This window comes from Candoia aspera, chromosome 2, assembly GCF_035149785.1.
Source record: "Candoia aspera isolate rCanAsp1 chromosome 2, rCanAsp1.hap2, whole genome shotgun sequence".
NCBI lineage: Eukaryota > Metazoa > Chordata > Lepidosauria > Squamata > Boidae > Candoia > Candoia aspera.
Window position 1 is genome coordinate 135,356,832 of NC_086154.1, and position 15,900 is coordinate 135,372,731.

The 15,900-nt window shown below is 42.4% G+C and overlaps 1 protein-coding gene across 1 annotated transcript in view; it reads right to left on the bottom strand.

Annotated features, from left to right (window-relative positions):
• Positions 1 to 5,892, bottom strand: part of SLC4A8 (solute carrier family 4 member 8) — a 99,899-nt gene extending 94,007 nt beyond the window's left edge. Inside the window, exons 1-2 of the mRNA XM_063292966.1 lie at positions 5,880 to 5,892; positions 5,101 to 5,345 (exon numbers count right to left, since the gene is read on the bottom strand). Coding sequence (XP_063149036.1) covers positions 5,101 to 5,345; positions 5,880 to 5,892 — 258 coding nt within the window. The remainder of the gene's footprint in view (positions 1 to 5,100; positions 5,346 to 5,879) is intronic.
• Between the last annotated feature and the right edge of the window lie 10,008 nt (positions 5,893 to 15,900).

Genomic DNA, 15,900 nt, shown 5'->3' on the forward strand with positions numbered 1-15,900 from the left:
CAAGGTAAGAGTTAGTATATTCAGAGGTTGCTGATCTAGCTCAGGAATAAACTGCTTTTTCTTGTGTTTTTGTTTGTTTTTGTTGCAAAGCATGTATCCAGCAACGCCTGGTATGTCAGGAGCTACAGCGGTAAAAGTGTTCAAACTGAGAATGGCCTCTCTCGCTCAAACCCATACAGACCCACAGTGTTCCTCCTATCCACTCTGACATCCACTGTTCCACAGACACAATGCATTAAAGAAGTTTATACCTCCCCTTCTGCATGGGGATCCCGTCTTAATTTTTTTTTTTTTTTGCTTTGAAACATCTGCTGTAATTTACCCATGAACCTGCAAATTTGTAAAAAAAAAAAGTTTCACTACAGTGTAAGAATCACTTTCTCTTCCAAAATTAAAGTGAATCAAGGTAGGTTACTTGTACCTCCCATCATCTTAAGTCTATAAAGGATATATTGCTCAAAGTAAACACAGATACTTTCAAGGAATAGGTCTGAATTCAATGCACTGTTTCCCCAGCTAGAAGGATTTCACGTCATAAGAGTGGTTAGAACTGAAAACATTTATCTGGTGACCTTGTAAAGCGCTGTCAGTCTCAGTGGACCAAACTCAGCTGCACTTTACAAGTAGATGTGCATATTGTGTTCAGTAATATATAGAGTCACTATACCTCACTTTTAATTTTCCTGATCTATCAGACATCAACAGCCTCGTGTAGCGCAGAGTGGTAGGCAGCAGTATTGCAACCAAAAACTTTCCCCACGACCCGAGTTCAATCCCAGCGGAAGCTGGATTCTCTCTTGGGTAGCCGGCTCAGGTCGACTCAGCCTTCCATCCTTCTGAGGTTGGTAAAATGAGCACCCAGCTTGCTGGGGAAGGTGACAACTGGGGAAGGCAATGGCAAGCCACCCCGCTATAGTCTACCAAGAAAAGGTCGCGAAAGCGGCATCCCCCCAGAGGGTCAGACTTGACTCGGTGCTTGCACAGGGGACCTTTCACCTTTCACCACATCAGACTTCAAGACCTGATTGTGAAGCTGAAAAGTTTAATAAGGTTAATAGTGCTTAAATTTTCCTAAACAACTAAAATCACTGTATGCTATAAAAATTCAGATAAAGAATAATTTAAAATAAAAACCAACAGAACCTTGTCTACAGTTCCTAATCTCAACTTACAAGACATAACCGGAGAGCATAAGAGAGAAGCTAGATAGGAAGAGTACAAGTATCTAAAAGAAGTAGATTTTTTCACTGAATCCCACTGTATGAATGGCAAAGACGAAAAAAATGGAAGAGAAAAGCTATGCAAATAAAGGCAATTCATTAGGCGTGTGCAGCGTTTCATAGTCACTTCCAAACAGGTGCTTCAGAGTGCACAGACATAGAACCTATCTGCATTTCTTTAAAGCAACTGAGTCTTTTCCTGGAACCACACATTCCCAAGAAAAGACATGGCTCTTTAAAGAATTGTAGGCAGGTGTCCTCCATGTCAGCGGTCCCCAAGCCCCAGGCCGCGGACAGGTACCGGTCCATGGCCTGTTAGGAACCTGGCCGCACAGCAGGAGGTGAGTGGTGGGTGAGTGAGCAAATTTACAGCCTGAGTATTTACAGCCGCTCCCCATCGCATTACTGCCTGAGCTCCGCCTCCTGTCAGAGAAAGCAAGCCCACTGGCTGCTATCTCAAAACAGTGAGAAGAAAAAAGAATAAAAGGTTGGGAAAAAGAGGAAGCGCTTGAATCATCCTGAAACCATCCCCCCCCCCCCGCCCCGGTCCATGGAAAAACTGTCTTCCACGAAACTGGTCCCCGGGGCCAAAAAGGCTGGGACCTCTGTGTATTCCAAGGCATCTTTTCAGAATTGAATCCAAAGTGCTACACAGCCCTATAATGTAATAGGGACATTACATAAGTATTAGGCAGATACACAGACTGTTGCCAAATGAAAACTAGTTTTTCCCCTCGCCTACCCACATAACCACCAACTACTACCAACTCACTACAAATATTTAATTCAATGCTGTTTTCAGCCTAGAACATACATTTTCTAGAATCTTGAGAATGATGGAAATCAATAAGATCCAGCACTGAACCAAGATATTTTGCAACTGTACCAAAAGATATCCCATCACAGTCCATGTATAGAAGCTGACAAGACTGGAATCTTACTTCATTCATTCTGGCAGTCCACCAGAGTGTATGGCAGCACATTGTTCTGTTCTTCTGCATCTTATTACCGTTTCCCATCCCGCAGGACTTGCTGTCAGAGCCAGCTACCTCACTCTGTCTAAGGGTAGGGCTGGCCCTGATTCAGCTTCCTTGTCTCATCACTCTTTCTCCTCCTGTCCCACTTTCAATCATCTAAAGTTTCAGTTTTGCTTTGTTGTACTTTGCTGCATTACTTTTCTTTTTCCTCACTACAGTTAGAAGAATTCAGCTAATTCGTTTTTCTCGTTTTTCTGCTAAAAGTAACATTCAAGTGATAACTCTGGTTCAACATGACCCTGAAGAGATCATCCTGCCATTTGTTATCTTTTATTACTTCCCTGAAATCTGGGAATAATGATTCCACTTTATTTCTTCCACATATAGTGCCTAGCATCTTGGTTTAAAACTCTCTTGTATTTTTACCACTGAAGTGCCTCTATTCTCTCTACAAAATAAAACAGGTCCACAATAGAAAGCCATAATGCCCACTGATAGAATAAAAGTTCCAAAGACCAAACCTGCAATAAAATAGATACCAGTGCCTTTGGTTTAGCTCTTGAAACAGACTTTTTTCTTGTACTATATACACTGTATTGCCCTGAATATTTTGAAATGTTACATGGTGGATTGGAGAAGGAAAATGTGAAGAGATGGAAAGAAAGCAGGCTTGTAACCAGGACACTCCCAACTGGATAACAGCTGCATAGGCTTCCTCTTAAATCTTAATTTTGCTACTGCACTGAAGGAGGTGAGACAGGAAATCAGGTCAAGCTGCAGAAGTACAGGTGTTTCCAATAGTAGCCAAGCCAATTACACTAGAGAAATTGCAAGTGAATGTGAAGACAATACATTCTCCTGCAGTTCATCTTTTTTTTAAAGATTTTTTAAAATCCAGCCTTTATTATTTTTATAAATAACTCAAGTCGGCGAACATACCTCATACTCCTTCCTCCTCTTATTTTCCCCACAGCAACAGCCCTGTGAGGTGAGTTGGGCTCAGGGAGAGGGACCGGCCCAAGGTCACCCAGCCGGCTTTCGTGCCTAAGGTGGGACTAGAACTCACATTCCTTGCTCCTATCTTCAGAGATCTATCGCCACTGAACATGGAAGTTCCATTTTGTCATTATGCCTGAAAAGAGGGTTTTCCATGGGTGAAGCTGGGATGGAGAAGCTAGAAAGAAATTTGGGTAAGGAAATAAAGAGAAGATCAGAGCAAGGAAGTTTCAGGACAAGTGGGATGAATAACATGCCCACACTGGAATGACTCTTGCTACCCCAAATGTTTCTCAGCCTCTTACCCACACTTAAAATGGGAATTACAGTCATCTACTAGGTGGCCCAGTTGTCAGGATGAATAAGGCAAGAACTAGAAATCATACTGTTCACTTAACACATAAATGGTCATAACCCTTAAACCAAAAGCAGATGCGGGGGTCAAACGTACTTGCAGTCGCACATGAAAAAGCTTTTTAAGAATACAAACTAAAAGCGCGCACACACACACACGCCAGTTGAAACACAATTTACGAGAGTTGCGGTCCTTTTTATACTTACCTGATGAGGCTTGAATGGGACTATATTAAATGTATCTAAGGAAGCTAACTGAACAAGGTAAAATGAACAATAATACTGGGCTGCTTGGCAAAACTTTTAGGGAGATTACTTGTATAAATATTCTGGAGACTGATAGATCAAGATTACAAGTTTGAAAATAAATTTTCTAGAACTGACCTCACCGTTATGCCAATGTGCCAAACCATTTGTATCTCAGTCAATGCAGAGCACCTCCGTAGTCTGATATAAATGGCCACATCACTGTTAACTTTTAACTCCTCCACTGAACACAAACTCTTCAGATTCTCTGAGTCTTTTCCATCCCATTACCAGAGAAAGTCCATGCTGCAAAAACTCAAAAGTGCCATTGCAAAAAATAATAAATAAATATGCAGAGCTCTTTGATTGTCAAGGGTAGCTGTGTGGCTGCACAGGGGAATCCCAACAGCTGAGTGTGTTGTATGAGTTGCAAGTTGTATATAACCTCTTTCCATCTTTTGCAGACAACAAAATGTATTCCTACACACAGTCAGTTCGGATGAAACAGTTCAGATGAACAGCCAGTTTTCAGATGCTGTCTAGCCTCCTTCCTTCCCCACCTTTAAAAAGCTGCTTATACTTTGCAGGTTGTGGGAGAGGGTCATGAAAATGGGGTCTCACGACCCTGAAAGCTATGGCTGTGGTTCCTAAAACCATAATAATCCGCAGTGCCTACTACATAAAAGAGGGGAAGAGACAGGGAGAAAAGAGGCTAGAGGGATATCAGATCGGGATGTTGATCTGGTTCCTTGCCCTGGACATTTCGGATCCAAGGAACCGCTTGGGGTTGGGGCTCGCTTCCTAGGCTCAGACGACTGGGGCCACCTAAAGCAGGATACTCCGAAATGCCAGGCTTCGTTCAGCACAGCAACTACACAGCCGGTTTCCCAACTGGATCTGCGCGTTGTGTCCCTTCCAGAGAAAGGAGGATGCCAATGCCCCTTCCCCCACGCCCGCCTGGGGGTGTACATCCATTCTCACCCGCTCAATTCAGTCAAACGGGGGGAGGGGCAGCCATGCGTTCTTCCTTCGCTGTCCCCCTCTCCGGCCCCCGCCATAGGCAAGACTGCCTCAGTAAGCCGCCTCCTTCCATCCAGAGCCACACCAGCAAAACCAAAACAAAACCCAAAGGCCGGTGGCGGCATGCGAGCCCCCTCGGGGCTCAGCCCACGTGAAGGTGAGAGTAAGCGGGAGGAACCAGCCAGCGGCAACGCGGCGCACTGCCACCTCCCCGACCGCCGCTGCACGCCCATCTTCCCCCTTCGCTGCCGCAGCCGCCCTCCTCCCCGGGACCTCTCAGTGCTCACCTGGTAGCGGAGGGGACAGTCGGGCTCGTTGCTTTCGGCAGGCATGGCCGGGTGGCTGACGCCGGGCGAGCAGGTGGCTCCGCTCGGCCCCCTCTTACCTATCCCTCTGGAAGCGTCAGCAGAGCAGCGGCCAGCCCCGGAGTGACGGGCGCCTGCAGCCCGCCGGGCGCCACAGCTCCATCTCCTCCGGTCGCGGCGAGCAACCAATCCCGGCCCAGAGGCGTCGGCCTCCGGGGATGGAGGGACTGGAGGCGTGGAAGGAAAGAGTCGGGGAGGCGGGAGAGTCAACAAAAAAACGAGCGCATTAATAGTGGGGACGGAGGCGCCAAAGAGGGAAGGACCCGAAGTAAGGTGAGGAGAGCAGGGGAGGTGGGAATGGCGCGAGGCAAGGGATGGGGGAGAATAAATGGCGGGAACCAGCTGGGAGGAAGAGGGTGAGGAGGGCTTGGATGGAGGTGAGGTGAGGGAGCTGGAAGGGGCGGGAAGGGAGTTGAAGGCTGGGCATGGCCGACAGGTGGCTGAGTGGACAGGCAGAGGATGAAGCAGAATGGGGAAGAAGGGTAACAGAATCTCCCGGGGTGAGGACTAGAGAAAGTCCTAAGTTTTATATTCTGCAGAGAGGTGTCCCAGTTCATTCTCCCAGTATGACACAGGAATGCGGTCTGGGGGAACATGGAAATGAGGGAAGAATGGAAATGAGTTGCCTTTCCAAAATGTCTTTTCCCAATCAAATCTAACTCTCTTCATTTCCATCCTTTCCGTATTTCTTTCAGCTTTACCACTCTCTTGCATCCTGGCCCTCAACTACTTCCATCTGTCTTTCATGTAACTCCTGTTGGTGAAAGATGATTTCAAAAAATGGCACAAAATAGTGGGTGCTTAATCAAAACATTTCCATAACCCAAACCCTCCCCTCACTAATGTTTAGTAACAATATATTATTGGCTCTTTCCCTCCCTGACTCCAGTCTCTCTATCCTCCTAACATCTCTGGGCCAGGATTGACTGCTTGGCAAAGTCAAAGGAGATAATCTGAATCATATTCTTCATCCCAGAATCAGCATTTCTAAACAACATACTTCAATGCACTATCTCTTTGGTCATCTTATATTAAATGTGCATTTGCCACCATATAATTCTCAGAACACAGTGTAAACTTTCATATTCCTGTCTTGTAGCAATTACTGTTTTATCACATAATTTTATTTAGTTTCCCATTTTCAGTTTTGAACACAAAAAAGAAAATTGTACAACAAAATACTATTCCCCTGATTTGTCTCATGAGGAACTGAAGTAAAAGGAATATAAAGTCAAAGAACTTAGAAATGGAGTTTTGTAAATGTGAAGATGAAGTCAATTAATTAAAAAGAATAAAACACTAAAAAGAATGATACCAAGTAATCTATGGAATCAAATAATCTTGTTTTCTTCTGAAAGACTGTAGAAAAATTCTAAATGGCCCTTGCAATTGGAATGAATTGAAAGAATGGATTCAGCATCCATAAAGGTTTTTAGGGAATGTCACTAAATGGTCAAAGAGAAAGTAATTCTGAAGGGTCGTGGAAATGCTCTGGGATGGGGCCTGGATATATTTAATTCAGTACTTTGTATGAAATAGCCAGACATACAGGAGAGTCAGTTTGGTGTAGTGGTTAAGGCACCAGACTAGAAATGGGAAGGCCGTGAGTTCTAATCTTGCCTTAAGCACAAAGCCGGCTGGGTGACTTTGGGCCAGTCACTCTCTCTCAGCCCTTGGAAGGAGGCAACGGCAAACCACTTCCAAAAAACCTTGCCAAGAAAACTGCAGGGACTACTCCAGGCAGTTGCCAGGAGTCAGCATTGACAGAGAGAGGGAGAGAGAAGGTCAGAGAGAGAGAGAGAAAGAGAGAGAGAGGGAAGGTCATATAGAAAAATCACCACCATCCATCTCAGTTCCTTGCGGAGTGTCAATGCTTATAGACACATCTGTCTCCTTAGAATGGCATCATCATCATCCTTGCCCTAAAGTATCCTCCAGCCTGATTATATACACACACGTCCTTCAGGTTCAAAGAAGACACGCTGTTGTGCAGTTTATCTGTGGACATGGAGGTGGCTCTGCAGTCCCAGTCTGGAAGTGCAGAGTCTAACACAACAGGGGCACAGAAGTCCATTGTTGTAGTATCCCTGGGTGTTATTCTGTGAGGCTGCTCACAGTTTTCTATCGGTTTTTGGCAGCACCTGTCTCCAAACCAGTGGAGTCTCCATAGCAGAGGGCTTGCCAGTCGGTTCTGTCAGCAGCCGCAGCTTCTAGTTCCCTTGGCTGGATGTCACAGTGGTGTAGGGTTTCTTTCACAGCATCTTTGTAGCACTTGCATGGTCGACCTCAAGGTCTCTTCCCAGACTCCAGCACACTATAGACCAACTGGCGAGGCATACAGTGGTCATCCATTCTGATGACGTGTCCCACCTACCACATCTGGGCTCTGATAATCAGGGACTCAATGCTGGTGAACTCCGCACAATCCAAGACCTCCAGGTTGGAGACACGGTCTTGCCAACAAATGCCAAGGATGGAGCAGAGAGCACGCATGTGAAATTTCTCCAGTTTTTTTATGTGCCTTCAGTACAGAGTCCAGGACTCACATCCATATATGAGAGAAGGGATAACCACGTCTCTGTACACTTTCAGCTTTGTGGAGATATAGATGTTGTGTTGGTTGAGCACTCTATTATTCAGTCACCACAGAGCCTGGCTGGCCTTACTGATCCTGGAGTCAATTTCTTTGTCCAGCGACCCATTACTCAAGATGATGCTTCCCAAGTTTTGAAGCTGTTTACATTTGTCAGCTGGCTGTTGTCAACAGTGATTTTTGGTTCTACGGAGTTGGTATTTGGCATGGGCTGGTAAAATGCTTCAGTCTTGTTCAGGCTGATGGTCAGGCCAAACAGCATAGCAGCATCTGAGAATTTGTTCAGCATCAACTGTAGGTCACTGTCTTTGTGTAATAGGAGCGCACAGTTCATCACCAAAGAGGGTTTCTTGAATGACTGTATGGAGGCACTTCATCCATGCGTTCAAGTGGCGAAGGTCAAAGAGAAAGCCTTCCAGCTGGTACCTGATGTACACTCCCTCCTTCAGACCCTAGACAGCATGTGACAACATGCAAGTGAAGAACAGATTGAACAGGACTGGGGCTAGCACACAACTCTCTTTTACCCCCTTAGAAATGGCAAATGCAGCTGATGTATCGCCATTGTAAAGGACCTGTCCTGTCATTCCATTGTGGAGTAGCTGAATCAACTTCAGGAATTTCCTCAGGCATCCATTATGTCTCAGGATGATCCAGTGAGCCTCCCTATTTACAGTGTCAAATGCCTTTATCAGGTCAATGAAGACAGAATAAAGAGGCTTGTTCTGCTTGATGCACTTCTCCTGGACTTGCCTTACAGCAAATATCATGCCTGCTGTACTTCATTCAGGCCGAAAGCCACATTGCGCTTCTGGGAGGCAGGCCCGCAACTAGGGTCTGTGTCACCCAGGGCAAACATGGATATCACGCCCATTTTGGCGCCCCCCAGCGCTCATTTTGGCGCCCCCCAGCATGGTGCCCAAGGCACACGCCCTGCTTGCCCCCCTCCCCCAGTTGCGACCCTGCTGGGAAGTTCCTTTCCAAGACAAGTCTGTTCAGGAGAATGCAGGAAAAGATCTTGCCCACAATGAACAGCAGTGAGATATTCCTATAGTTTCCAGTCTGATTTGCTTCCCTTATTTTTATAGAGAGCCACAATGAGGGCATCGGGGAAGTCATCAGGCATCTCCTCTGGGGACCAAATGTCTTCCATGATGTCTTGGAATGCCTGCAAGGCACTTGGGTCTAGTGCTTTGTAGATCTTAGCAGGAATGCCACCCTGCCCTGTTGCTTTATTTGAGTTCAAAAAACAGTGGTGCAGCTTCCCCATATTTTGAGGCAGGAAATAAACAACAATTGAAGTGCAGCTCCTAAAAGGAGCTTAACACAGCTTTTTAAAAAGCAAAGTAACAAACTGTTGCTAAAAGCAAAAGGAGAATCTTGGAAAATCCCAGCTTTGCCCAGATAAGTGTAGTCTCTACCCTCTTTGCATAATCTCCCTGCCCAGTGCAACCTTGCTTCCCACAAAATGTTAAGTGCAGCCTACAGCTACCAGCCAAAAGGTTGCCTGCTGCTCCAATAGGGCTTCTCAGTAAGTGTGTGTTGAATGCCATTGCCATGGCATTCCAGTCCACGGAGTGTAGGTGGAGGCCGCAGCTTCATCACAGTCACTGTGCAAGCTGCTATAAGAAGGCTTCTATTTTAAATGAAAAAAGGTGCAATTGTTATCATGATCTGCCTGTGGGTTTCTTGGTGGCATCTGGCATAAGAACAGAATGCAGGGCTACATGGGCCTTTGGTCTCATCCAGGAAAACTTGTTTACATTCTTGTGCCATACAGGTAGTCCTTTAACAACTGCATCGTTTAGCAACTGTTCACAGTTATGACAGTGATGAAAAAGTAATTTATGACCAATCCTCACATTTATGACCTTCGCAGGTCTATAAAGCAAATAAAAACTGAAGTAAGATCTTAAGCACAGTCAGTTTCACTTAACAACCACCTCGCTTAACAACCAAGTTGCTGGTCCCAATTGTGGTTCCAGGTTACAATGGCAATTGGGACCAAAACTGCCATCACTAACCGATGTGGTTGTGAAGCACAACGTCACATGACTGTGTCGCTTAGCGACTGCAGTTCTGGCAGTCCTGGTTGCCAACGATAAGCGAGGACCAGACGGGTTGTTAAGTGAAGGCCTCACATGATTGCGACTTCCAGCTTCCTGCCAGCTTCCTCATTTACTTTGTTTGTGGGAAACCAGCAGGGAACATCAGAAATCGTGATCATGTGACCGTGGGGATGCTGTGACAGCCAGAACCCCAAGGACCCATCGTAAGTCCCCTTCATTCAGCCCATCACGAGTCTGAATGGTTGCTGAATGAATGGTAACCCAAGGACCACCTGTACTCCATCCTTTGCTCCCTCATTGCCTAAAAAGATAAACAGCTTCCATCTTGCTTGAAAATGCAGAGGAATACAAAATTGGAGGGGGTGGGTGGGATTTGACCACTTATGCTTTCACCAGTATGGATTTAAACAGATTTTTAAAAATCATACCATTTAATTTAGCAATGGAAATACTGTTGCCTCCAGGTGCTCTTGAACTAGAATTCCTGGCAACTCCAACCAAGCATGAGCTGTTGGAAATGACCCTGAAAAAGCTTCTAAAAGAAAGGCAGGATATATCAAAGAACTTGGCTACAAAGGTTTCTAAAGCAGAGATATTAACGAAGACTTCTTTGGATCATAATCCTGTGAGTTTGGTTTATAAAAGAAAATCTAGTTCTTTTAGATGGAGACTAAATATTGCTACAAAAAGAAGCAATAGTGGAGGATTATAAAAAGAAATTAAAAGAATGTTTTGAAAATAATTTAGCTAAAGGCACTGATTTAAGAATGGTTTGGGATGCAAGTAAAGCTTTTATCAGAGGTTATTTTATACAACGTAATAGTTTACTCAAAAAGAAGAGTCAAGAGAAAACACAAGCCATTTTGGATGAGATAAAGAGAAAAGAATTAAAGAAATTTCCAGAGAAGATAAGTATTTCTCAACAAATTAAACTTTTACAATGACAATTATCTATGTTAACAGTAAGGGAAATGGAAATAAAAATGAATTATGTAAAGCAAAAATATTTTGAGTTTGCAAATAAACTAGGGAAGTGTCTAGCACAGTGATGGTGAACCTATGACACCCGTGTTAAAGGTGACATGCCACGATGTTTTGGGTGTTACACCAGCATTAACCAACACCTGACAACAACTGCCACGCCCCGGGAATCCACAACTGCCCCAGCCCAGTCCCAGCCACAGTCACCCTTGCCACCTCCAGGACCCTGGCTGCCCTGCCCTTCACTGCCCCAGCTCACCTTGCCATCTTCTTGCTCCCTCTTGTGCAAAGCCAGTTCCTGGAGAAGCCGCTTGCAATTTGTGCAAAGGGGCACGAAGGGGTGTGCCTTGGCATAAAGGGGCGCCTTTGAGTGAAAGTGTATGCTTTTACTGGCTTCACACAAAGCTGGTTCCTGGAGAAGCTGCTTGCAACTTCCAATGACATCTTTCTAGAGAAAATAGATGAATATCTAAAGAAACAAAATGTACCAAGGATTACAGAGGAACAGAGACTGATTATGAATGCACCTATAACAATAAGGGAAGTTTCTGATTAGAGATTAAACCAGGAAAGGTGCCTGGACTAGATGGATTATCCAGTTCTTATTAAAAATGTTTTGAGAATGAACTTTTACAACATTTACAAAATACAACAAACTCTATCTTACAGGAAGGAAAGATGCCAGAGAGTTGGAAGGAGGCCAATATAGCACTAATACCTAAAGAAGGACAAGATTTGACTTTAGCAAGAAATTATAGACCAATATCACTATTGAATAAAGACTACAAGTTGTTCACAACAATTCTAGATGATAGACTGAAAAAATTATTTTGCAAGAATTTATTCATGAGGATCAATGTGGATTTTTACCTAAAAGACAGTTACAGGACAATCTTAGAAATGGGTTGGACATTTTGGAATATTTGGAGGAACATAATGAAAAACAAGCCACATTGATTTTCTTAGATGCAAAGAAGGCCTTTGACCATTTGAACAGGGCTTTGGAAGATATGAATTTTGGAGAGAACTTTATAAAATGGGTAAGATCAATTTACACTTCACAGAAAGCACAAGTAATTGCTAATGGAGATCTAACAAAACCCTGTGAAATACAAAAACGAACAAGACTGGGATGCCCACTGGCCCCTCTCTTGTTTATTTTAGTTCTTGAAATACTAAATAGAGGTATAAGACAAGATTAGAGGATTGTGGGAATAAAGATTTAAAAAGAAACTTAAAAGTTAAAGGCCTTTGCAGATGACTTGGTGTTGGTTCTGGAAGATCCTTTAAAGGAATTGGAACATTAATGGGCAAATTAAAAGAATTTGGTGCATTAGCCAGGTTTCAAGATTAATAAACAGAAGAAGAAAGATGATAACAAAAAATATGAAAATGAAAGATCAAACAGAATGGATTAATAGAACAGGTTTTAAGATAGAGAAGAAGGTACAATATCTGGGTATTACTATGACAAATTTGAATTGTATGTTATTTCAAAATAACTGTTAAGACTTGGAATGAAGTTAAAAAAGACATGTTAAGATGGGAGAAACTACAACTCTCATTGCTGGGGAGAAGTTCTGTGATAAAAACAAATGTCTTGCATAGACTTTTTTTTTTTTTTCAGTTCTGTTTCATTTTTTTTGTTTCAGTCAACAATTTTTTTGTTTTAGACAATGCCTGTATTACAACTGATGCACCATTTAAACAGTGGCAGAAGGATACAGCATATCTAAATTTGTGTGGCAGGGGAAAAAACCACAAGTTAAATATAAGGTGTTACAAGATGCAAAGGAAAGAGGATGATTGGATTTACCTGATTTGAAATTGTATTTTGCAGCTTGCTGTTTGGCATGGATGCAAGAGTGGGTGCTGCTGAGAAATAGAAGGCTTTTGGAGTTAGAAGAACATGACCTGAGTGGCATGGATATTTTGTGGTATGACAAAGTCAAGGTTAATATGGATTTTAAAAATCATTATGCTAGATGTGCCATATGGAGAATATGGAATAGATAACAAACCCAGATTGTGCCCCAAAACACCTTTGTGGCTCTCATCACAAGAAGGATTTTATAAATGAGAAATAATAGGCAAACACAAATGGCTAGCGTATCATGAGATACTAGAATTTTGTCAAGGGGAATGTAAAATAAAATCAAGAGAACTGGTGGCAGAGGGATATACTTGTCAATGGTTCTCTTATTTACAATTATTAAGAAGTTTTGAAGTACATAAAAGAATTTATGGTTTTGAACATTCTAAGACTGAGTTTGAAATAGAACTGCATATAAATAATGAAAATGTAATTGCTAAAATGTATGAACTTTTACTGAAATTTGAAACAGAAGAAGAAGTGAAAGAATGTATGACAAAGTAGGCTAAACATTTTGGTTATAATATACAGATGGAACAATGGGAAAATATGTGGATGAAAGGATTTAAATTTACATTATGTTATAATCTTAAGGAGAATTTTTATAAAATGATGTACCGTTTGTATATGTCACCAGAGAAATTGTCTAGAATGTATAAAGGCACTTCAAATTTATGTTCAAAATGTGAACAACAAGAAGGGACATTTTATCATGTTTGGTGGATGTATAAAAAAGCTAGAAAATTCTGGATTCAAATACACACACTGATTCAGAAGAACTTCGTTTCTGTACATGATAACTGCAGCAAGATTATTGTATGCACAAAGATGGAAAGATTCGGCACTACCCACAATGGAAGAATGGTTGGTGAAGATGATGGAACTTGCTGAGATGGCTAAATTGACTTCTTTGATCAGAGAAAAGACAATATCTACGTTTATTGCTGACTGGAAACCCCTTATGGACTTTTTGCGTAAAACAGAAAAAAATAAACATATGATTTATGGTTTTGATGATTAGACAGGATAGATTATAGAAAGAGGAGAGTTACATTGTAATCATAGAGTAAGAGGTAAATTTATAATTGTGCTTATAATTGCTGTAAAGAAGATGGGAAGCTACTTCTTTGTATCTTTTTTCTTTATTTTCTATTTTTCTTTTACTTTTTTTCCTGTTCTTGCACTTTTAGCCTTCTCTTTGATTTCTTTCTTTCTTTCTTTTTCTTTTCTTTTTCTTACTTTATATTAGTTTGTATTGGTTTTTACCATCATATATTAAAAAAATCTTTAATATATAAATAAATAGAAGAAACTCATGATATAAATCTAATGATGAATAAACCCTCCATTGCCCAAATCCAGATACCCTCCACCACACCCAACATACATATAAGGAATACCTATTTCCTAGAGATATGCAAAGTGTTCTGTGTTCAGACCATCAGGTACATGAATGTAACAACATCAGCTGGTCAAAGCCCAGTCTGAAACATGTGTTTCATTTGGAGATAGACCTAGAAAAATCTGTATGGTCCAGGTAGAGGTGCTCCAGAGTGGGAGACAGTGGGGAAAATGCAGGGTCATTGGCAGTGGGGCACAACAGGAGAGAAGGGAAAGAAAAGTGCCAGAAAGATTGGAACAGTGGAAGAACATGGGGAAAAAGGTGAGAAGCTGGTTGGCGAGTAGAGAGTGCAACAGAGGTAAGGCAATGGGAAGATCAGTATATCAGATGGTCTACAGGCTATGCAGGGGAGAAATGGAGAGTGGGATGAGGTGCACCAGGCTCACCCAACTCACTTGTAGGACTCTCTGGATTTTTCTTGGTTGAAAATCAGAACAATCAAAATGTTCTCAAGTTCAGTGCAACCAGACAATGACAGTGCAACCAGAATAGCCCAGTCAAACTTGCAAGCCACAGTGTGCTTGTTTCAAGCACAAAACATATTTTCCTATTCATTGAAGACCCTCACTATTTCCTATGTTTTATGTAGAAGAGAATAAAATGTGTTAGTGTGGGCTACAGCTCTACCTCCATCAGAAGAACACCTGGATCAAAAAACCGAAAATAAAGTCAGCCATATTCTTTCTGATATTGAGCGGCCCTTGGTGAAAACTGCCAGCACTGGACTGGGAATCAGTTGCACAGATTGCAACAAGGAGCAATCCAGAATCTTCAGATCCTGGAAGTCTTTGATATCACTAGGAATAGCAGACATAGAGCCTTTTCTGCAAGGGCAGGTAGATCAAAGAACACCACCCCTGGAGAAATCTGGCATACTTTTCTCTCTGCCTACAAGTCTTTATTTAAAACCACCCAGAGTCCCTCCTCTGGGGGGAGATGGGCAGTGGCAAAATTTGACAAACAAACAACTAAAAACATTTGTATTGAGAACAATTAATTTTAAACTGGACAAACTAACAATTTAATTTTGACTGGTCAAGTTCAGCTAATTTGCTTATATTATGAATTAGTTGAATATAAGGTGCACATAATTATTTATATTGTATGTTTTGGGTTTTAATGTTAACTATTATGTATTGTTTTAACCCAAATGACAGATTTGGGGAGCTGTACACAACTGAGAACTGGTTGATTGGAGTTGCCTATAAGCCCTGTAAATCACTAAATTTAGCTGTTATTTGACACTTTAAAAACATGTTCTGCTCTATATGAAGTTATTTTTAAAAATCAGGACATGCATGCATGGATGACTAAATACAAGACTGTTTATTTGCATGCCTGACATCTGTCAAATTAGCCAGGATTAGCTAATACATTCAAAGGGCCATCCTATCTGAAAAACGTGCCCACGAAATCCCAACATGCCAATGGAACTGGTGCACAGGTTGGCAAAAAGATCAGAGTGTGCCCAAGAGCATGACTTACTAGCTAGCTCGGTGCACCGTGTTCCCTGGCACCTGCAGGTGACAACGGACTTGATTGCTACATCTCTGGATGGAATCATCAAGAGGAAGCAAAATGACATAACCAAATAAGAATAAATTAAGTGTGAATTCATTTTGTTGCAGCAAAATCCTAATACAGTAGATGTTCTGCCCTCAGGCATCTTAACCTGCATGTTCCTCAGACCCCACTATCTATTTTACTCAGCATAACTTCCCCATGTACAGAAATGGCTGTGACTCATCCACATCACAGCCACTTAAATCCTAAAATCTTCTGGTACTTACACAATTCAGTGTGC